The sequence below is a fragment of the Mesoplodon densirostris genome, chromosome 10, assembly GCF_025265405.1.
Source record: "Mesoplodon densirostris isolate mMesDen1 chromosome 10, mMesDen1 primary haplotype, whole genome shotgun sequence".
Lineage (NCBI taxonomy): Eukaryota > Metazoa > Chordata > Mammalia > Artiodactyla > Ziphiidae > Mesoplodon > Mesoplodon densirostris.
The window spans coordinates 61904314-61928664 of NC_082670.1; the positions used below are offsets into that span (position 1 = coordinate 61904314).

Genomic DNA, 24351 nt, shown 5'->3' on the forward strand with positions numbered 1-24351 from the left:
GGTTAAATACAACAAGTAGATACAACACTTATAAATATCCATGCATCTATTAACATAACAGCAAAATATATGAAGCAAAAAATGACAGAAGTGAAGGGTACTGTAGATACCTCTACAATACTGAAGGAAACAGTAGAGAGCTCTATAATAATAGTTGGGGACTTCAGTACTCCACTCTTAATAATGGGTAGAACAGACAGAAGATAAGGAAATAGAGGACTTAAACAATACATTGACCTTCTAGATCTAACAGACATATACGGAACACTCTACCCAACAGGAACAGCATACACATTCTTCTCAAGTGCCCAAGGGACATTTTCCAGGATAGACCATATGTTAGGCTACAGATTAAGTGATATCATCTGACCACAATGGGGTAAAGCTAGAAACCAACAACAGGATGGGAAAATTCACAAATTTATGGAAACTAAACACACATTTTCACAACCAGTGGATGAAGGAAGACATCACAAGGGAAACTAGAAAATACTTAGAGATGAATGGAAACAAAATCACAGCCATACCAAAACTCAGGGGACACAGTGAAAGCATCGCTAAGGGGCAGATTTATAGCTTTAGATGCTTTCTTTAACAAGAAAGATAGCACATCAACAACCTAACTTTACAGCTTAAGGAACTAGAAAAAGAAGAAACTGAACCCAAAGCTAGCAGAAGGAAGGAAATAATAAAATTTAGAGTTGAGAAAAGAAAACAGAGAATAGAAAAGCAATAGAGGGAATCAGTGAAACCAGAAGATCGCCGAAATTGACAAACCTTTAGGTAGACTAAGAAAAAAAGAAAGAAGACTCAAATGACTAAAATCAGAAACAGGGACTTCCCTGGTGGTCCAGTGGTTAAGAATCTCCCAGTGCAGGGGACGTGGGTTCGATCCCTGGTCAGGGAACTGGGATGCCACATTCCATGGGGCAACTGGACCCACGCGCTGCAACTACTGAGCATGTGGGCCACAACTAGAGAGGCTGCATGCTACAACTACTGAGCCCTCGCGCCACAGCGAGGAGCCCGCGTGCCCTGGCAGAGGATCCCATATGCCCCAACAAAGATTCCAACGAAGATCCCACGTGCTGCAGCTGAAACCCGATGCAGCCAAAAATAAAATAAATATTTTTAAAAAATAAAAAATAAAATCAGAAACAAAAATAGGGACATAACTACCAATTCCACCCAAATAAAAAGGATTTTAAGATGGTATTATGAACAATTGTACTCCAACAAATTGGATAACCTAGATGGACAGATCCCTTGAAACACAAAACCTAACAAGATGAAATCATGAAGAAGTAGAAAATCTGAAATGACCTATAACTAGCACAGAGATTGAATCAGTAATCAAAAATTTTCTGACAGAGAAAAGCCCTGGACTCGATGGTTTCACTGGTGAATTCTATCAAACATTTAAAGAAGAACTAGGGGCTTCCCTGGTGGTTCAGTGCTAAAGAATCTGCCTAACAATTCAGGGAATGTGGGTCCGATCCCTGGTCAGGGGACTAAGATCCCACATGCCTCAGGGCAGCTGAGCCAGCATGCCACAACTACTGAGCTCACATGCCTCAACAAGACCAAAAGTCAGACAAAGACTAACAAGAAAAGAATACCACAGACTAGTATCCATTATGAACTTATGTAGATATTTTCAGCAAAATAACTAGCAAATCAAATTCAGTAGTATATTAAATGGATCATATACCATGGCCAAGTAGGATTTCTTTGGAATGCAAGGATGATTCAACATATGAAAATCATTGTTATACATGACGTTAACAGAAGAAAGAGGAAAAAAACCTCACCTGATCATCTCAGTGCAGGACAAGCATTTGAGACAATTTAACACCCTTTCATGATAGAAACATGCAACAAAGTAGGAACAGAAGGAAACTTCCTCAACGTACTAAAAGCCATATATGAAAAACCTACAGTGAACATCATACTCAGTGATGAAAGGTTTTCCTCTGAGTTCAGGAACACAGGAAGGATGTCTGCTTTTGCCACTTCTATTCAACACAGTACTGGAAGTTCTAGATTGAACAATTAGGCAAGAAAAAAAATAAAAGACATTCAAACTAGAAAGAAAGAAGTAAACTTACGTTTGTTTGCAGATTGTATGATCTTATATGTAGAAAAACCTAAACATTACATTAAAAACTACTTGAGAGACTTCCCTGGTGGTCTAGTGGTTAAGAATCCTCTTTCCAGTGCAGGGGACATGGGATTGATCCCTACTCGGGGAACTAAAATCCCACATGCTATGGGGCCACTAAGCCTGCACACCACAACTACAGAGCCCATGTGCTCTGGAGCCTGCACGCCATAACTAGAGAGCCCACGTGCCACAACTACTGAGCCCGCACGCCACAACTAGAGAGAAGCCTGTGCGCCACAACGAAGATCCCACATGCCGCAACGAAAGATCCCACGTGCCGCAACTAAGACCCAACGCAGCCAAAAGATTAAATAAATAAATATTTTTAAACAAAACTATTTGAACTAATAAATGAATTTTGTAAGGTAGGATGCAAAGTCAACAGACATAAATCAGTTGCGGACTTCCCTGGTGGTCCAGTGGGTGAGACTGCACGTTCCTAATGCCGGGGGCCTGGATTCAATCCCTGGTCAGGGAACTGGATCCCGCACGCATGCTGCAACTAAGAGTTCTCATTCTGGAACTAAGAAGTCCACATGCTGCAGCTGAGTCTGCATACTGCAACTTAGAAGCCATCATGCCACAATTAAAGATCCTGCATGCTGCAATGAAGATCCCACATGCTGCACCTAAGACCTGGTGCAGCCAAAATAAATAAATAAATAATTTAAAATACATAAAAATAAAATGGTAATCTTTAACAAAAATCAGTTGCATTTTCTACACTAACAATGAACAATTTGAAAAAGAAATTACAAAATGATTCCATTTACAAGTAGCATCAAAAAGAATAAAATACTTAGCAGTTAACTTAATCAAAGAGGTAGAATACTTGTACAATGAAAACTATAAAACATTGCTGAAAGAAATTAAAGAGGATGTAAATAAATGGAACCACACCCGCCCTGTTCATGGATTGGAAGACTTACTATTGTTAAAAAGTCAATACTCCCCAAAGTAATTTATAGATTCAGTGCAATCCCTATCAAAACCCCAATGACATTTTTTTTGGAATCTCAAGGAACCTCAAATAGCCAAAACAGTCTTCAAAAAAAATGAACAAAGCAGGAGGACTCACACTTCCTGTTTTCAAAGCTTACTACAAAACAACAGTAATATAAACAGTATGTTATTGGCATAAAGATAGGTATAGAGACCAGTGGAATAGAATAAAAAGCTCAGAAATAAACCCTCGTACCATATGGTCAAATGATTTTTGACAAGGGTGTCAAGGCTATTCAATGGGGAAAGGACAGTCTTTTCAACAAATGGTGCTGGGAAAACTGAATATCCCAATGCAAAAGAATGAAATTGGACCCTTAGCTAACACCATATTCAAAAATTAACTCAAAATGGATCAAAATGGACCTAAATATAAGACCTAAAACAATAAAACTCTTAGAAGAAAACATAGGGCAAAAGTTTCATGACATTGAATTTAGCAGTGATTTCTTAGTATGACACCAAAGGCACAGGCAACAAAAGAATAAAAATAGACAAGTTGGATTTCATGAAAATTAAAAAAATTTGTGCATTAAAAGACACCATCCACAGAGTAAGAAGGCAACCCACAGAATGGGAGAAAAGATTTGCAAGTCATGTATCTGGTAAGAGATTTATAATATCCAGAATATATAGAGAACTCCTAAAACTTAACAACAACAAAAAATCAATTTTAAAATTTAATAGACATTTCTCCAAAGAAGATATTCCGATGTCCAGAAAGCACATGAAAAGGTGCTCAGTATCACTAATCATCAGGGAAGAATGCAAGTCAAAACTAAAAGGAGATACTAACCCATTAGGATGGCTGTTATCAAAAAATAGAAAATAACAAGGATGTGGAGAAATCTGAATCCTTGTTCACTATTGGTAGGAACGTAAAATGGTACAGCTGTTGTGGGAAAGAGTATGGCAGTTCCTTAAATCAATTAAAAATAAAAATACTGGACCTCCCTGGTGGCGCAGTGGTTGAGAGTCCGCCTGCCGATGCAGGGGATACGGGTTCGTGCCCCGATCTGGGAGGATCCCATATGCCGCGGAGCGGCTGGGCCCGTGAGCCATGGCCGCTGGGCCTGCGCATCCGGAGCCTGTGCTCCGCAACGGGAGAGGCCACAGCAGTGAGAGGCCCGCATACCGCAAAAAGAAAAAAAATAAAAAAAAAAAATAATAATAAAAAAATAAAAATACTGTATGATCCAGCAATTCCACTTCTGAATGGAATTATACACCAAAGAACTGAAAGCAGGGACTGAAACAGGTATTTGTGTACCTATTTTCATAGCGTTATTTACAATGGCTAAAACTTGGAAGCAACTAAAGTGTCCATCAGTGGATGAATGAATACACAAAATGTAGTATATACATACAATGAAATATTATTCAACCTCTAAAGGAAGGAAATTCTGACATATGCTACAACATGGATGAACCTTGAAGATCTTACGCTAAGTGAAATAAGTCAGTTATAAAAAGATATACTCTGATTCCACTTACATGAAATACTTAAGAGCAGTCAAAATCATAGAGACAGAAAGTAGAATGGTGGTTGCCAGGGGCTGGGGAGAAGAGGCAACTGGAGTTAGTGTTTAATGGGTATAGTATTTCAGTTTGGGAAGATGAAAAGAATGGATCGGAGCAAGGAGGAAAATCTGAGGAGATGATGATTGTGGAGGTGGAGAGGAATGGAGTGAGGAATCTGTTAAGCTATGTCTTAATTTAGTCAAGAAGTTTAGCAGAAAGAAGAGAAAAGGTCATGCTGTGTATATAGGACCATAACTATATTTCTTTCCTATCTATTTATGTTAGTTACTGTACTTTTGATGCCTTGCTGTTGTATTCTATTTTAGACTTTGGAGTTAGTGCTTTTTTAGCAACTGGTGGTGACATTACCCGAAATAAAGTTAGAAAAACCTTTGTTGGAACCCCTTGCTGGATGGCACCTGAAGTTATGGAACAGGTACTGTGTCTTTTGTCTTTTTAAAACGATTTGGGGTTTTGTTACAAAATTGAAAAAATTGAGTAGTGTTTGCTTTTGTTTGTTCTACTAGGTTAGCTTTGGGAAATACGACTCTGTTCCTTGTTTAAGACTGGTCCGTGCTTAAAAAAAACAAAAAACAAAACTCTAGAATCTTAACAAAGGACATATGAATCTCAAGTTTTATACAAAAGGCAACCTAAGGAATAATATAATCAAGATTGATTTAATGCTAATATCGTTAGTACAAATTAAATGACCTGACTTTTTTTACATGTAGTTTCATTGCTATGGCTCTTGAAGGACTAGTTTTCTCCAAGTCCCTCTTTCCCAGTTGTTTCAAACAAACTGCAGTCTGATGTCGCTCATCCCATCACCTAATGGAAACTGCTAATTCTCCAATCCAGTGCTCATTTTTTGCTCCTTGTTTTGCTCCCTTTGTGGCATTTGAAACTGTTGACCCTTTCCCTCTTTTACTCACATCCTTAGCTTCCTCATTCTTCACCTACTTGTCGGGCCATTTCTCTGGCTTCTCTTCTGGCTTTCCTTCTACTGCTAAATGACACTGCTTCCCAGCATCTTGTTTCTGACTTTTCTATTCTCTGACGACACATACTATTTTCATCTCCACTTCCCACCTGTTAATTATTTCTAAATTATATCCAGTCGAGTCTTGTTTTTTAAGCCTCTGAATAGATATTTCCAATTCCCTATAGATGTTTTACATAAATGTCTTATGTCAAACTCAGTATGTAGAACTGAATCTACTTTTTACTCTGTTACAATAAAATACAATCAGTACAGGCCTATATTGACCCTGTTGGTGAGGGAAGGCTTCCCATGCTAGGCTTATGGGGATGGCTGAAAGCACAGCACCTGACACTGGGCCTAATGAGATTGACAGCAGTTTATTTGTATGTACACATATCTGGAGGCAGAGGACACTGCATGTCCCACGGGGTTGCACTTAGGAAGGGAGTGAACAAACAGTTGCTGTAGGAGACAGGCTTTGTAGTATCAAGAGAGTGACATGCCCTTTGGTTTCCTTGTGAAGGTGTGATTGGCTTGTTTGAACAATTCTGAGGGCTTGCAGGGAAACCTGCTACTCCGGAATAAACAGGAACTGTACCTGATCCATTTGATATGCAGGGTTGTTGGGCCTAAGGGACCTTCTCCTTGGGAGGAGACTGGGGAAGGGAACTTTCGCTTAGGTCAGTAGAGGTCCTCCTGTTTACCCAATGTTGAAGCAGCACATAATATGGAGCTTTAATTTTAGGTCTCAAACCACACACTCCCCAAACCTGTTTCTCCTCCTATATTGCTTAGGATAGAAAAGTAAAATATTTAATTATATAATATGCTGGTGACAGTATAAAGGACAGAAATTTGGCAACATATTCACACCAACAACTTTAAAAATATTCTCACCCTTGGTAACTTTTTCATTCTAAAAATTAAGGTAATAAAACAATACCATAACACAGAGGAATTAATGGGGAGGGTGTGGGACATATATGTAATGGAGTGTTACGCAGCCATAAAAAGGAACAAAACTGGGTCATTTGTAGAGATGTGGATGGACCTGGAGACTGTCATACAGAGTGGGGTGAGTCAGAAAAAGAAAAACATTAACGCATATACGTGGAATCTAGAAAAATGGCGTAGATGATCTTATTTGCAAAGCAGAGATAGAGACACAGATGTGGAGAACAGGCATGTGGACACCAAGGGGAAAGGGGGGATGGGATGAACTGGAAGATTGGGATTGACATATATACACTACTGATACTGTGTATAAAATAGGTAACTAATGAGAACCTACTGTGTAGCACAAGGAACCCTACTCAGTGCTCTCTGGTGACCTAAGTGGGAAGGAAATCCAAAAAAGAGGGGATATATGTATACGTGTGGCTGATTCACTTTGCTGTACAGTAAAAACTAGCACAGCATTGTGAAGCAACTATACGCCAATAAAAATTAATTTTAAAAAAGAAAAAAAGAAAAAAACAATACCATAACATAGGAAATTTGGAAAACTATGCCTAAGACTGCCTAACATTTTTTTTTGTTCTAGTTCTTTCTCGTTTTTTTCTTTAATAGGCTATATGTCTGTTTGTAATAGTATCAAAACTTATGAAAAATTTTGTAATCGTTTTTCTTCATAAGTGCTTTATCATATCACATCATAAAGTGGTTTTCCATATTTTCATATAGAATTCATTAATATTGCTTTTAGTTGAGTGTATAATATTTTTTTAAGTGAATATACCATACTTAACTATTTCCCCATTGTTGGTAAACATTCATTCAGTTTTCTTTCTTTTTCTTTTTTCCTCTTACCAAGTATATTTGGCTTTTGCCAAATTTAGATTATATTTTATTGGTTTAAAGTTTATGGTTCTGGATACATATTAGAAGCTATCTTTTAAAAGTGCTTTTAGGGTGGTAAAAATAATCTTGTACATCTCTCTGTTCTGTACAGGTCCGGGGTTATGATTTCAAAGCTGACATCTGGAGTTTTGGGATCACAGCAATTGAACTGGCCACAGGGGCAGCTCCTTATCATAAGTATCCGCCAATGAAGGTGAAGCTCATATTCAAAATACTACCCCAGCTCATGCCTCAATTCTTTTTCAGAGCCTTACTTCATTTGACATTCTTTTTTTGTTGTTGTTGTTCTCCTTCACTTTATTTATTTATTTATTTAACATCTTTATTGGAGTATAATTGCTTTACAATGGTGTGTTATTTTCTGCTTTATAACAAAGTGAATCAGCTATGTATATACATATATCCCCATATCTCCTCCCTCTTGCATCTCCCTCCCACCCTCCCTATACCACCCCTCTAGGTGGTCACAAAGCACTGAGCCGATCTCCCTGTGCTATGTGGCTGCTTCCCACTAGCTAGCTATTTTACATTTGGTAGTGTATATATGTCCATGCCACTCTCTCACTTCATCCCAGCTTACCCTTCCCCCAACCCCGTGTCCTCAAATCCATTCTCTACGTCTGAGTCTTTATTCCTGTCCTGCCCTTGGGTTCTTCAGAACCTTTTTTTTTTCTTTTTAAGATTCCATATATATGTGTTAGCATACGGTATTTGTTTTTCTCTTTCTGACTTACTTCACTCCATGTGACAGACTCTGGGTCCATCCACCTCACTACAAATAACTCAATTTTGTTTCTTTTTATGACTGAGTAATATTCCATTGTATATATATGCCACATTTTCTTTATCCATTCATCTGTCGATGGACAGAAGCAACCATGGACAGGTTGCTTCCATGTCCTGGCTATTGTAAATAGAGCTGCAATGAACATTGTGGTGCATGACTCTTTTTGAATTTTGTTTTGCTCAGGGTATATGCCCAGTAGTGGGATTGCTGGGTCATATGGTAGTTCTATTTTTAGTTTTTTAATGAACCTCCATACTGTTCTCCGTAGTGGCTGTATCAATTTACATTCCCACCAACAGTACAAGAGAGTTCCCTTTTCTTTTTAATTTTTATTTATTTATTTACTTGTTTGTTTTTGCCATGTTGGGTCTTCGTTTCTGTGCGAGGGCTTTCTCTAGTTGCGGCGAGTGGGGACCACTCTTCATTGTGGTGCGCGGGCTTCTCACTGTCGCAGCCTCTCCTTTTGTGGAGCACAGGCTCCAGACGCGCAGGCTCAGCAGTTGTGGCTCACAGGCCCAGTCGCTCCGTGGCATGTGGGATCCTCCCAGACCAGGGCTCGAACCCGTGTGCCCTGCATTGGCAGGCAGATTCTCAACCACTGCGCCACCAGGGAAGCCCCAAGAGGGTTCCCTTTTCTCCACACCCTCTCCAGCATTTATTGTTTGTAGATTTTTTGATGATGGCCATTCTGACTGGTGTGAGGTGATACCTCATTGTAGTTTTGATTTGCTTTTCTCTAATGATTAGTGATGTTGAGCATCCTTTCATGTGTTTGTTGGCAATCTGTATATCTTCTTTGGAGAAATGTCTGTTTAGGTCTTCTGCCCATTTTTGGATTGGGTTGTTTGTTTTTTTGATACTGAGCTGCATGAGCTGCTTGTAAATTTTGGAGATTAATCCTTTGTCAGTTGCTTCATTTGCAAATATTTTCTCCCATTCTGAGGGTTGTCTTCTGGTCTTGTTTATGCTTTCCTTTGCTGTGCAAAAGCTTTGAAGTTTCATTAGGTCTCATTTGTTTGTTTTTGTTTTTATTTCCATTTCTCTAGGAGGTGGGTCAAAAAGGATCTTGCTGTGATTTATGTCATAGAGTGTTCTGCCTATGTTTTCCTCTAAGAGTTTTATAGTGTCTGGCCTTATATTTAGGTCTTTAATCCATTTTGAGTTTATTTTTGTGTATGGTGTTAGGGAGTGTTCTAATTTCATTCTTTTACATGTAGCTGTCCATTTTTCCCAGCACCACTTATTGAAGAGGATGTCTTTTCTCCATTGTATATTCTTGCCTCCTTTGTCAAAAATAAGGTGACCACATGTGTGTGGGTTTATCTCTGGGCTTTCTATCCTGTTCCATTGATCTATATTTCTGTTTTTGTGCCAGTACCATACTATCTTGATTACTGTAGCTTTGTAGTATAGTCTGAAGTCCAGGAGCCTGATTCGCTTGACATTCTTATCCATAGAATTCTGCCCTGCATTCCTTCTAACTCCTGTAGCAGTTAAAATCTCTATTAGATATTTGGTATTTAGCATTGGGTGACTTTACATTGTAGTTGAGCTTTTTATATGATGACTTACCATCTCCTGACTGTGTAACTAGTTTGATATTAGGATCTGTTGTGTCTTATTTTAGGGTGTGTTCCCCACAGTCACTTGTGTAGAATAGCCTCAGTGGGGATGATGATCATTTCTACTTTACAAGGTTGTTGGAAGGGTTACATGTTAATAGTAATTATCGCTAACATTGATTGAGCACTTATCTGTGCCAGGCACTGTTTTTAAGTGCTTTTAAGTGTTTTAAGTGCTTTTTATATGTTAAATAAGATCCATGCAAAGTGTTCATGTGCCATACATATATATTATTCTCACTGTTATTGAATAAAAGTTTGCTTTGTAGTAGGACATTAAGCAGCTTTTATTAAAAGGCCTCTTATATCCTGAAAGAGTAGTTACCTGAAACGTAGTTGTTAATCCTAATGCCCCAACATTAGTAATAAGTGAGTGTTTTGTGTTTCAAGATGGTCCTGCCAGTACTGTTGGCAGCCATTTTTATCTGTGTGACCCCTTAGTTATAATATGCACATGAATTCTATTTGTTTGTAACTGTAGTTGTTGTTTATAGTTCTGCCTGATCACTTACAAAATGCCCTATGACTGTTTAAAATGGTGACCACCATTGTGAATTTTTGTCATAGTGATATTATTCATATATCTATGTTCTTGGTGCATTTTAGAACCTTTAAAATATTATTTTGTCCCCTTTGAGGCTCTAACAATGTAGAGAGGGACAAAACCAGTAAGCGGATAGTATGAAAACCCTCTCTATATCTGCATATTCAAAACATATGTATATTGACCTATATATTTGATGCGTGAAAGGTTAGTGATATTTTAAGGCCACGGTTTTTTCTTAAAGGTCAAGATGCCTAGGTGTAAGTGAATATTCACAAGGTTTTGAAAAGGATGGTTTTTTAATAACTGTAAGGTGGGAGGCTATTTTTCAGCCCAAGAAATGGCTTATTTTTAAAAGGAGGTGGGGGAGGAAGATGAGGTTTACTTTATATCATTGCAGGCAGTGACTTCTGCAGTTGTAGCCAGACATACACATGTTAACCTATTTGCTCAAAATGAGAAATACTGCCAATCTTAGTAGTTCCCTTTCAGTAAATATAACTTGAATCTGAGGGCTTGCCTGGTGGCACAGTGGTTACAAATCTGCCTGCCAATGCAGGGGACACGGGTTCGAGCCCCCATCTGGGAAGATCCCACATGCCGCGGAGCAACTAAGCCCGTGTGCCACAACTGATGAGCCTGTGCTCTAGAGCCTGCACTCTAGAGCCCACGAGCCACAACCACTGAGCCTGCATGCCACAACTACTGAAGCCTGCACGCCTAGAGCCTGAGGTCTGCAACAAGAGAAGCCATGCAATGAGAAGCCTGTGCACCGCAACAGAAGAGTAGCCCCTGCTTGTCACAACTAGAGAAAGCCCTCGCACAGCAATGAAGATCCAACACAGCCAAAAATAAATAAATAAATAAATTTATTTTTTTTAAAAATTGAATCTGAATAGCAAGTAATAATTCTGATTATAGCCTTTTAATTTTGGTGTTGACTTTGTGCTTAGAAAAATGGCTTATACTTTTATTAAAAAGTCAAACAGTATAGAAAAACACAAATCATCTCAAATTCCACCATATAAATGTGACCTTTATTATTTACATCTCTGTGCATCAAGATAGTATGTTGCCATGTCAGTCAAAGAAGGAAGAGATTTCGGATGGACAGTTGCTGCAGGGAAGGTAGGAAGAATGCAAACTAAAAGAGGCTGTAGCTTTATTAACTGGGACATCATCAGTGATTTCTATGACTGGAGTTTCTGAGGAGTTCTGGGAAGAAAAGGTCAGGTTACAAGGGGTCAGGTTGGAACAGAGCCATGAATAGGTAAAGTCAGCAAGATCACACTCTTAATTTTGCTATGGTTTTAATTTTTTTTAAGATAGTTTGCTGGTATAAGAATGGGGACAGAGGACATGAAGAAAGGATTCCAACTAAAGGACAATGTTGATACAGTTGAGCCCTTGTAGGCACATTGCCTGGGAAGCCAGCTATCTATAAGATACTGTTTATGTGGAAAACACCTAAATAACTCTAGTTTCCAAACAACTGGTCTAGATGTGAACTTTTAGAAAATGAAATCTGCTAGTATGTTTGGAGGTTGTCTATATTGAAAAAACTTGGCCGCAATATTTAATTTACTGAGTCTTCAGAAGTTTATATTGTATTAAAAATTCTTACAGGTTTTAATGCTGACACTGCAGAATGATCCTCCTTCTTTGGAAACTGGTGTTCAAGATAAAGAAATGCTGAAAAAGTATGGAAAATCATTTAGAAAAATGATTTCATTGTGCCTTCAAAAGGATCCAGAAAAAAGGTAAAATATGAGATAAAGCTTACTCTTCTCTTCATCTAATATATTAACCATTGGGGAAGGCTAAGAATCACATACATACATGCCATACATACATACATGCACAGGGAATTAAAAGGAACTAAATACAAACATTAGGGAAAAAATGCACAGACCATTATACTAGATTGGAAATGAGTGAATTACTTTCTCCCTTCTTTTTAGTATACAGAGTACCCTAAATAGTTAAGGTATTTCCTGGTTAATTTCTTATAATTATAAATTTCTATGTTACTGAAATGCCAAGTTAGTGGGAGGGCTTATTTTCAATTTGCATTTAAGAGTTGTAAGTAAAGCAGTATTTTAATGCTCTTTACAATTTTAATAATGAGAAATATACATAGCAAATATTATATTTAATGTCAAATAGTCATACTTATTTCCTTACTAGAAAGGTATTTTAGTTAAGTGGATCAAAAAGTCAAAGAGCTTATTGTTAACATTAGAAAGATTGGGTGGCATGTAAGTAAAGAAACATGATCATCTAATGTGTGTATCTTTATGAATTAAACAGAAGCATAGAATGTTGAAGATCATTGAATACAATCTTTTATCTTTGAGGTCAACCAAAACTCCTGATTTCTGACCTTGGGCCTTGTTCCCACTCTATCTTATTTTTCTGTTTCATATAGTATATACATAGTCCACTCAGTTTCTTAGCACTAAGAGGTCTTTAATTTTGATTTTTCTAAAGCTCAACAAAAGTAAAAGATTTGAACTGACATCCTTGATCATGTCTTTAGTATATTTAATGGGCTTCAAAATTTACTGTTGGAAATATTGGAAAGGGTAAAAAAAAAACAGGCAGTAAAATTCAAACCTTTGTTTTTAGAACTTTTTTTCTCTTTCTGAATAAATTGGTATAAAACATAGGTAACGCTTTTGCTTCTGCCAAGTTAGTTGACTAAAATAACAGAATTCTCTTGTTACAAACACCCAGAAATGCTGGCTAAATCTATCAAACTTAAAAAACCAAATACAGAGATGAACTTGCAATAAAGGGATGTCTTCAGATGCCAGAATTAATAAGGAAGCCATATATCCAAGAACTGTCATAAACTAATTCTGTGGCTCCCCTCAGTAGGACGCTGTTCATTCCAATAACCTACTGGTTTGGATTTTTAACTTCCAAGTGGGGACTGGAAATGAGATATTGGGCCTACCCAATGGGGATTTTGAACTGAGATCTCTGCTTAAAGCTAGGACATTCAGAAGTCTGCATCCTGAGTAAAAGGAGAGACCGAAAAACAAAAAAAAAATCTGTCCATCATCACAGAGACACAACAGAAATCTTTCCTGAATAATCCAGCCCTCTGACCTGAACATTCTGCAGGTTTACTGTCTGAATTTATACCCATATTATCCAGGAATCCACAGGATTAGAAAGTCAAACAGTTATTACTAAGCCAGTTTTATTTCTGGCAGAAGCAATTGGAAACTGCACTGTTAGAATACTTCCAAAACCCAGGTCCATGAGATTCTTTTTCTTTTTCTTTTTTTTTTTTAATTTTATTTATTTTTGTCTGTGTTGGGTCTTTGTTGCTGTGTGCTGGCTTTCTCTAGTTGCGGCGAGTGGGGACTACTCTTTGTTGCGATACATGGGCTTCTCATTGCGGTGGCTTCTCTTGTTGCAGAGCACAGGCTCTAGACGCACGGGCTTCAGTAGTTGCAGCACGCGGGCTTTGTAGTTGTGGCACGCGGGCTCAGTAGTTTTGTCACACGGACTTAGTTGCTGCGTGGCATGTGGGATCTTCCCATACCCAGGGATGGAACCTGTGTCCCCTGCATTGGCAGGCAGATTCTGAACCACTGCACTGCCAGGGAAGTCCCCCATGAAATTCTTGCACTGAAGAGATCACAATCCAAAATTACAAAATGCACAGTGTAACACTGCGCTGTGAACTAGAAGCAACATTCGAAGAAATAACAGCTGAGAATTTTCTGAATTGATGAAATACCTTTATTTTCAGGCTAAGGAAATATCACCCCAGATTCCAAGTGGTATCCCTCTTTTCCCACTTGTACACATTGTCGTGAAACTACTGGACACAGAGGCAAAGAGAAGCTCTTAAATGCGACCTGAGAAAACAGATTACCTACTGAGGAATAGCAGGCAGATTGACAGCCACTTCCCCCAAAACAACAGTCAAGGCCAGAATATACTGGAACAGTGCTGAGAAAAAATAACTGTTAACCCAGAATTCTCCATCTAGTCAAACTATCATTCAACAGTAAGCATGAAATTAAGTTATTTTTCAGACAAAAATTGAGTTTTCCAGTCATGTTTTAATCACTTAACTCCTCTAAAGTGTACTTTAGAAAGAAGGAAGTGAACCCAGAAGAAAGGAACGAATCATAAAAAAACAGTGTTGTGCAAACTGTTGAACATATTGAAATTGTGACTGAATGAAAAAATAGGAATGGTAGTGTCTACTTTCAGTTTGCATAGCACTTACACACGGACTCTCTCTTTTAATCTTTATAAGAATCCTCTGAGGCCCTGGTTCTCAAGCTTGAGTGCATATTGGTATCACCTGGGGAGTTCTAAGAACTGCTAATACCCAGGTTTGCCCCCACAGATTCTGCTTTAAGTGTTAAGGGGAACAGCCTGGGCATCAGGATTTTTTTTTTTTTAATAAGATAAGAGTTTATTTCTCTCTTGTGTAACAGTTCACATGTGGTATGACAACTGTGTTTCAGGAGGGCAATACAAAACCTAGACTGCTTCTACCTTGTTGCTCTGACATAGCTAGAATATGACCCTCATGTCTTTAGTCCCAAGGATTTTTTTTTTAACTCCCAGGTATTGTAATGCACAGCAATGTTTAAGAACCACTGCTTTTAGGGACTTGGCCAGGTAATACTGAACCTTAGAGAAGTGATTTGCTCAGTATTACATGGTAGGTATGTGGCGTTAATCAGGTCCAATTTCTTAAGTGTAGTATTTTTTATTTATTCTCAGTCATACTAGTTTGTGAAATGGACAACAATGCCTTTATGCCAATGAAGTAAGACCGTGCACAGTTGAGTTAAAAACTGAGTTTAGGGCTTCCCTGGTGGCTCAGTGGTTAAGAATCCACCTGCCAATGCAGGGGACACAGATTCGAGCCCTGGTCCAGGAAGATCCCACATGCCGCGGAGCAACTGAGCCCCGTGTGCCACAACTACTGAGCTTGTGCTCTAGAGCCCACAAGCCACAACTACTGAGCCCATGCACCGCATTTACTGAAGCCCACGCGCTCTAGAGCCTGTGCTCCGCAACAAGAGAAGCCACCACAGTGAAAAGCCCACGCACAGCAACGAAGGGTAGCCCCTGCTCTCCACAACTAGAGAAAGCCCGTGCACAGCAACGAAGACCCAACACAGCCAAAAATAATAAATAAATAAATAAAAATAAATTAATTAAAAAAAACTGAGTTTAGATTAAATTGGGGGACTATACGTTACTCTTAGAATCTTCAGTTTTTTAAAAGGAAATTGTGAAATTACTTTTTAAAAATATGTAGTTACCTAAGTTGAAGGCTTGCAGGCAACCATGTGGCAAGAAGCACAGGGCTTGATTTGTGAGTTTAAATATATTTTTTTGCCTCGTTAAAGTAGATAAAGCCAACTTCTTGGGAAATAATATTAAATAGCAAATATATTGAAAGCCACTAAGAAATCATGCTTTTAAAAGAAACATTTCACTAATGAATTTTTGAAAGAGCCTACAATAATTATTATCAGAACATTTCTATTTGAGTTTTTTAATTCTGTTCAATGTCTTGTACTGAGTTTATCCTTTTTGGTTTTTAGTAGGTTAAGGACAGTGGCGTACACTGAGTTTTTATCTTGATGCTCAAGAAATCATTTTTGAAAATGAAAACCCACATTCCACTTGAATTTATAAAAACTTTCTTTTCTGGTTTTAGACCAACAGCAGCAGAACTGTTAAGGCACAAATTTTTCCAAAAAGCAAAGGTAGGACATTCTAACTTGATTTCATGTGTTCATATGATCCTCCTCAATTACCTAAATTAGGTTCACTGTTCAGATGTTGCATTAAGATGATTATTTTTGGAAGAATGATGGTAGATCAAATAATTGCTGAGGGTACTATTTATACAATCTTTGGTATATAAGATAAATGTATTTTTCATATAAATTAAGTGTCAGGTAAAACTTACAATAGGAAAAATGAATATTAAACTTTACCATTATAAATAAAATCTGTGGAAAATTCTGTGAAATATACTGAACTCTCATTTCAGGGTTTACTACTGAATTAGTAAACATCTCATTTCCCAAAGATGTGGGTTAAGTAGGATGTTACTGTAGTTGGGAAATGTGGGACCATGATCCCAAAGGACATATGTTAAAGCAAACTTTTCATAGATAATGGTTTTTACAGTACACTAAAGTTTTTTCTCAATTTATAAAGTCATGGTACTAATATACTAAGAAGCTTCAGAAGCTTTTTTCAAACTTCTTTATAAAACAGTTACTATATCACATTTTAATTGTGGTGAATATTTCTGTGTCAGTTATTTTGTTCAATAAAAACTTCTTGTGAGAAGAAAATACTTATTTTTCCTCTCCAGAATAAAGAATTTCTTCAAGAAAAAATATTGCAGAGAGCACCAACCATTTCTGAAAGAGCTAGAAAGGTAAATGGGGATTTAACTCAGTTTTTCTGGGAAATTACCTAGAATAGATTTACTTTTGCATTTTGAAAGTATGTTTAACTAATACTGTGTTAACAGTATGAGTATTACTCATTTTCTTTCAGTCTTTTCTTTAGCATTCTTTGATATATTCTTTTAGCAATAGTCTACTGTATGCCTTGGTATTACTCCACTATCAACTAGAATGAAAAGGTATGTTACATAATTAATGAATTAATTCTAAATTCTGTTAAATCACTGTTTGCAACTACCAGAGTAAGTTGTAAAGTTGTGAAGTTTCTTCACACCATACAAAAACAATGAAGACACCACTTCACACCCACTAGGATAACTATATCAAAAAAGACAAACAATAACAAGCGTTGCTAAAGATGTAGAGAAATTGGAGCCCTTACACATTACTGACGGGAATGGAAAATGGTGTGGCCACTTTTAAAAAGCAGTCTGGCAGTTTCACAAAAGGCTAAACAAAGTTGCCATATGACCCAGCAATTCCACTCCTAGTCATACACAAGAGCATTGAAAACATGTACACATAAAAATATGTACATGGGTCCAATCGCTGGCAGCCGAGGGCTGGCGGAGAGACACGCCCACGGCTGGGAAGTTGGCTGAGAAGAAAAATCCACCATGGGTACTTCTGGGGATTCTCCATATTGATGGAAGAAAGTGTTCAGAGTACCAAGTGAATCCCATTGAAGCCACGTGAGGGAGATAGGAGAGGCTAAATATAACCACATTAAAAACCATCAGCAATGTTGGAAACAGCTTCAAGCTTAACATCAACATCTATATCCTAAGCTGCTTTGGCTGACTGAATTTCTATTAAATAACAGTATCCTTTCTCTTGGCTGACTGGAAGAACTACATGTTTTAAGAAGAAAAGAGTTTAAAAAATACAATTCAGTCTTATGTCCTTCCCCCTGACTAAAGTAGAAGCCACTTCCCCATTGTTTCATGATTAATATGAAAAAGTACAGGAACAATGAGAGGAAGTTCATCTGTTTCCAGTAGTAACATTCTGGTTTCTGTTGGAATTCCATTGGCAACAGAAGGAAGCAGCATATACCACATGCCTGCCCTATTACAATACAAAAAGCTGTCAACTTTGAACTCTTTTGAAATGTTAGTAAAGTAGAAAAGATGATTGTGGCTTTCCTTCAATATTATTTGGGTAACCTAGCCTTAAAATAGTGAACGAACATTAAGTCCTTTATCCTTAAGGCAGGACCAAACCAAGATATTAGTGGCCTAGGTAAGCTAATAATTTGGCATACCTTCAAATGGAGACTTTTCAAATATTCACTCAACAGGTGTTTGGGTGAGGAGTTGGGCATGGCAGGCCTTGAGAGAGAGTGGAAAGGGGGCTGGTGGCACCTTTCAGTTTGCATACTCTATTCAGTATAACAAAGACCATGCAGCTGATCAGGCTAGATCTCCTTGGAAGGCAGTTTGGTGACCATCTGTAGATTTTCAAATATGCCCTTCCCTACTCCAAGCTGTTTATCGAGGCGTTAGTAACTGCAGCATTTATAACTGCACTGGTAGCTCCTTGAAAGGTTACTGCTTTATATTCTTTTCTCTACCTTGTTGCATTCCCAGTGATGCTTTCACACTCCTTATAGATCCAGCCTCCCTTCTATACCATGTACTGAGTGTTTGTTATGTGTCAGGCACTGTGCCAGATACTCGAAATATAAAAGTGATTAAGATACTTTCCCTGCCCTTAAGGACACACCTTGGGTAGGGGAAAGATTTACAAACAAATAATACAATACCACAGTGATGAAGCCTATAGCAGTAAAATGGTTATTACTAGATATTACTGGTAAAATGCTCTGAAATCCTTTCTTAAAATAGAAGGTATCTTGGGGAGACGCAAAAGGGAGGGGATATGGGAACATATGTATAACTGATTAAATTTGTTATAAAGCAAAAAAAAAATTATATTGCTTATAAGACGAGAAAAACAATAAATGTTATTAGTTTAGAGCTTTGAAAAAAAAAAAATAGAAGGTATCTTGAATTTGCCTCTGTCTCTGGAAATCTTATCTTGGGTAAGGACTGGAATAAAAAGAGAGTAATGTTAAAAAAAAATGTACATGAATGTTCATAGAAGTATTATTCATAACTAAAAAGTGGAAACAACCTGAATGTCCATCTATTATAAATGGATATATAAAATGTCATGTACCTATACAGTGGAATATTATTCAGCAATAATAAGGAATGAAGTACTGATACATGCCATAACGTGGGTGTACCTTTAAAACCTTATGCTAATTGAACGACATATTCTATGATTCCATTTATGTGAAATATCCAGAATAGGCAAATGTATAGAGACAGAAAGTAGATTATTGGTTGCCTAGGACTTGAGCAGATTGTAGGGAAATGGGCAGTGACTGCTAATGGGTATGGGATGTTTTTTGGGGGGTGGAGGGAGTGATGAAAATGATCAAAATTTGATTGTGGAGATGGTTTCACAACTCTGAATATACTAAAAATCATTGGATTATAATACCTTAAATGGGTCAATTTTATGGTATATGAATTATATCTCTGTAAAGCTGTTACTTTTAAAAAAGAAGCATTTAGAGAATGGCACTACCACCAATGGCTCTTGGAAATTGAAAACATTATAGAAGAAATGAAAAAAATTCTTTACAAAGATTTTAGGGTAAAGTTGAGGAATTTCCCAGAAAACAGAGCCAAAAGGCCAGGAGATAGATAACAGAAAAGATGAGAACATTAGAAGATTATTTGAGAAGGCTCAATATTTGAGTTAAAAGAGTTCCAGAAAAGGAGAACTGAGAAAAACAGAAGAAAAGAAATTATTGAAACAATAATTCAAGAAAAATTTTGTGAACTTCCAGATTGAAAAAGCCCAAGTACCCAGCAAAGTGAAAAAAAATAGACCAACAGTAAGGCCCATTTACCATGGTAGCTCATAATACTGGAGACGAAAAGAAGATGTGTAGCTTTCCAGAGAAGGGGGACAGGGCACGGACAGGATCAGGGGTCATAATGCCCTCAGCAGCATCTCTGGAAGCCACATCACAAGGCAGCCCAATTTCAACATTATGAAAAAAAAAAGTTTTCTAACCCAGATTTTTTTTTAACCAGGCAGACTATAAGTGAAGTGTGGGAACAGAATCAAGTTATGTTCAGAAATGCTTGGCTTTAATAAATGTTCCATGTTGATAGTAGAGGAAGTGCTTAAAGTAAGAACACGGAAGTCATGTGATCTAGTCATGTGATCATGGTCCTCTGGATGACGGTAGAGTGAGATCTAAAGTACCAGACCTGGTGTCAGTCTGGTGGAACAGATCAGGAGGCTCTGGTGAGAGGCTTCCTCAAGAAGATAATACTGATGAATACCTAATATATGTGAGTATGGTGAGAGGAGATTTACACAGCAGGGAGAGAATTGAGGGATGAATATGACAAGTAAGAAATAAGCAAATATTAACTCCAGGGGAAATTAAAAAGTTATGCAGGAAAGAAAAGTAATTGTAATATAGAATAAGGTTCAACTGTATAGTTTATATAATCATGTTATATAAACACTGAATATTGATTTAAGCAAAATTACAATGTATCTTGAAAAAAGAGTAGGGGATTGATAATAGGGTTAAATTCTCATTTGCATAGCAGGAAGTTCAATAGATAATTCCTAAATCTAGAAAATCAAGGGGTAATAATAAGAACAGGTTACTCAGAGAGATAAATATAAATTCCAAAATAATAAGCTAACATGAATTGAAAGTGGTTGCCTGTGAGGAAGAATATGAAAGTTAGGGGACTGCTCTTTTTCTTAACAACACTTGCATAGCTGTAGTACTTTTGAAACTATGGAGGTATAGTTGTGATTTTAAACATTAAAATTGAAAAAAAAAAAGAGCAGCATCTTCTTTATCCTGGGTTTATTTATTTGAGGGCTTAAACTCCCCCCGCCGCCGCTTTTTTCAGTGTCTCAAGATACGAAACCATTAATCAGATTTGACCTGTGACTTCACATAAGAAGGATTTGGATGATGTGCAGGCTCAGAGTACAGGAGTACAGGGAGAGTCAGTGGTTGTGAGTAAAGACAAATAATGGAGATTATGAACAGAAAACAAGTGAAGGATGGAGGATGTGAGTTTATATAGGAAAACTTCTTTATTGGAAAAATTATTATCTGCTTACAGCATTGAAGTAATAGAAGGGAGAGAATATGGCTGACTTTTCTATATAGTACGTGTCAAACACTACCATAGTCCACGTCTCTCTTCCTAATGAGCAGGTTCGGAGAGTACCAGGTTCCAGTGGCCGTCTTCATAAGACAGAAGATGGTGGCTGGGAGTGGAGTGATGATGAATTTGATGAAGAAAGTGAGGAAGGGAAAGCAGCAATTTCACAACTCAGGGTAAGTTTTGTTAAACTATATGCTTAAGCTAGAGTTCTGTCTTTTTGTCTGAAGCCTCTGAGATAATACTATATTCTGTGGTTCTGTTCAGTTTAACCAGCTAAAATATAAAAAATACAGACAGAATTTTCTTGAACAACTTATTAACAACAGGAGCCCAAGTAATTCTACATGGAAAAGGGGACTGGCATATTTGTTTTACTGTGATAATATTTACGGTATATAAAAATGACCTAAATCGAGAAATGAAAACTATAGTGTCTGAGATGAAAACACACTGGATTAGATGAATGGCTGATTAAACACTGCAGAAGAAAAGATTAGTGAATTTGAAAGCCTAACAATTGAAACTTTGTCCCTAAAGTCTGTTAACTTTCTACCTGAAGAGGAACAGTGCACCTCTTCTTCAATTAGTATATCCTGGATCGTGTGTGTGAGTGTGTTAGTTTTTGCTAGAAGTGGACACCAAGACATGAAGTGAGCAAATACTATTTGAAAAATGGCGCTGATAGACTTGCTCAGTTCAGGGTTGCCACAAACCTTCAATTTGTAAAAAATGCAGTATCTGCAAAGCATAATAAAGCCTAGTGCAATAAAATGAGGTGGGCCTGTACTAAAGAATTTGTTCCAACATTTTCTTGTTTGTATTGTTTCCAGTATTAAATCTGCTTGTATACTTACCTTTTCATTTATAAGTCACATTTCTTTTTACTCTGGCTGCTTTTAAGTTTTTTTTCTTTATGAATGGTTTTGAGCAATTTGATATGGTATGCCTAGGTGTATTTTTTTTTTTCACGTTTCATGTTTAGGGTTTATTGAGCTTCTTGGATCTTTGGGTTTATAGTTTTTTAATCAAGTTTGGAAAGTTTTCAGCCATTACATTTTCTTTTTTAAAATATTTATTTATTTGTTTATTTATTTGGCTGCACTGGGTCTTAGTTGTGGCACGTGGGATCTTCATTGCCACATATGGGATCTAGTTCCCTGACCAGGGATCAAACCTGGGCCCCCTGCATTGGGAGTGTGGAGTCTTAACCACTAGACCACCAGGGAAGTCCCTCAGCTATTACATTTTCAAATGCTTTTTCTGTCCTTCCACCTTGGAGAGTCCAATAACATGTATTATTAGGCTGCTTAAAGTCGTCTGACTGCTCACTGATCGTCTTTTCATTTTTTAAAAATTCTTTTTCCCTCAGTTTCATTTTGCATAGTTCATTAGTCTTTCTTCTACGGTGTTAATTTGCTGCTACTCTCCCATCCAGTCTCCTTTCCATCTCAGGCGTAATATGAGAATTTTGATTTGGTGTTTGATTTGGTTGTTAGGTTCTAGAAGTTTGACTTGGTGTTTTTGCATCTTCAGTGTCTCTACTTAACTTTTTGAAGGTATGATTATATAATAATTATTTTAATGTCTTTCTCTGCTAATTCTAACATCCAAGTCAGTTTGGGGGCAGTTTTCTCTTCACTGTGGCTTGAAAAGTGTATTTGGGAGTTGAGTAAATAGAAGTAAGAGATCAAGGCAGATAAAATTTGATAAGGTAGAGTACCAAGGAGGGGAGAGCTACCCAGAGAAAGAAGCTTAGAGCTTCCCTTTTGAGTATTCAGCAGCATACTTATCAATGACTATATGTGAGAAAACTACCCATGTGGAGAAAGTGCCCAGCACTCACACAGCCAGGAACAGCTGTTAGACTGCAGAAACTTATAATTCACAGGGCATTTAGTAGAGTGCTCAGTAATGGGGTATAATATATTGCCCTAGACTGAACACTGCTCCAGACCCAACTAACAACTCATCAAAGCAGGATCCAAAAGGATTAAACTATTTCCAAGTAACTTTACTGTATTCCAAAACAAAGCTCAAGAAGATTTATAGAAATTATCAGCATGCAACAAGGTAAAATTCACAGTTTCTGTCATCTAATCGAAGATTACAAGAGTAAGCATACCTTATGCCCAGATCGTGGTTTCTAATGTCAGTCCCTACTAAAGAACAAAGGCTCACTGGAGAAATGGCTGATTCCTGGGCTTACACAGGGAAAATGCAAGATAAATCTGGAATATCTTCTTTTGACAGGAAGGAAAGATCTTTTATTTTTAAAAAAAGTCATAATAGGGCTTCCCTGGTGGCGCAGCGGTTGAGAGTCCACCTGCCAGTGCAGGGGACGCGGGTTCGTGCCCCGGTCCGGGAAGATTCCACATGCCGCGCAGCGGCTGGGCCCGTGAGCCATGGCTGTTAAGCCTGCGCGTCCGGAGCCTGTGCTCCGCAACGGGAGAGGCCACAACAGTGAGAGGCCTGTGTACCACCAAAAGAAAAAAAAAAAAAAAAAGTCATAATAATATGAGCCAGGTTGAAGGAGCTCCCACTGGCCAAATTAGGGAGAATTTAACCATCAAAATCATTAAGTATAGTAATAAATTATAAATCATTTAAAAAATAGGAATCTATAGGCCCATACTAATAATAAATAGATACATAAATACATGGGGGGGGATGGGTTTTCATTATGGTAAACTGCCAGTGCTGACTGGTAAATGTAGGAGTGGATGGGGAAGTTCATCATTTTACAGCCATCATAAAACAGTCATAAATGTTAGATCAGACAAGGATCATCAAGAGGTGCTAAATATATGAGAAAATTTTGATGAACAGGATATTTACATGGTCTTAGTTTCTCTCTATAGATGGCCTGTTAGTTGCAGGAAAAAAATACTGCATACCTGAGAAATTAGAAAATGCCTTGACTCGATGATTAAAATTAACATCACTAATGAGGGGTAGAGGAACATGTGATTCCCTAAGATATGATCCTATAAGAAGGATACATCACTCTGTAGAATTCATTTAAGTCTGAATCATGAGGAAACATCAGACAAACCACAAATTAGGAGCATTCTATTCAAATAGAGTGTGTAGTAGGCAGGGGGGAATGATTATGTGTAGGAGGTCATTGGAAAAGTTGGATTATAGAGAGTAAATTAAAGTATTATTTTTAA

The 24351-nt window shown here is 37.6% G+C and overlaps 1 protein-coding gene across 1 annotated transcript in view; it reads left to right on the top strand.

Moving 5' to 3' along the window:
• The window catches only part of OXSR1 (oxidative stress responsive kinase 1), a 104315-nt gene that overhangs the window by 63725 nt on the left and 16239 nt on the right, over positions 1 to 24351 (top strand). The window contains exons 6-11 of the mRNA XM_060109285.1: positions 5014 to 5123; positions 7624 to 7725; positions 12112 to 12245; positions 16193 to 16241; positions 16862 to 16927; positions 21232 to 21354. Coding sequence (XP_059965268.1) covers positions 5014 to 5123; positions 7624 to 7725; positions 12112 to 12245; positions 16193 to 16241; positions 16862 to 16927; positions 21232 to 21354 — 584 coding nt within the window. The remainder of the gene's footprint in view (positions 1 to 5013; positions 5124 to 7623; positions 7726 to 12111; positions 12246 to 16192; positions 16242 to 16861; positions 16928 to 21231; positions 21355 to 24351) is intronic.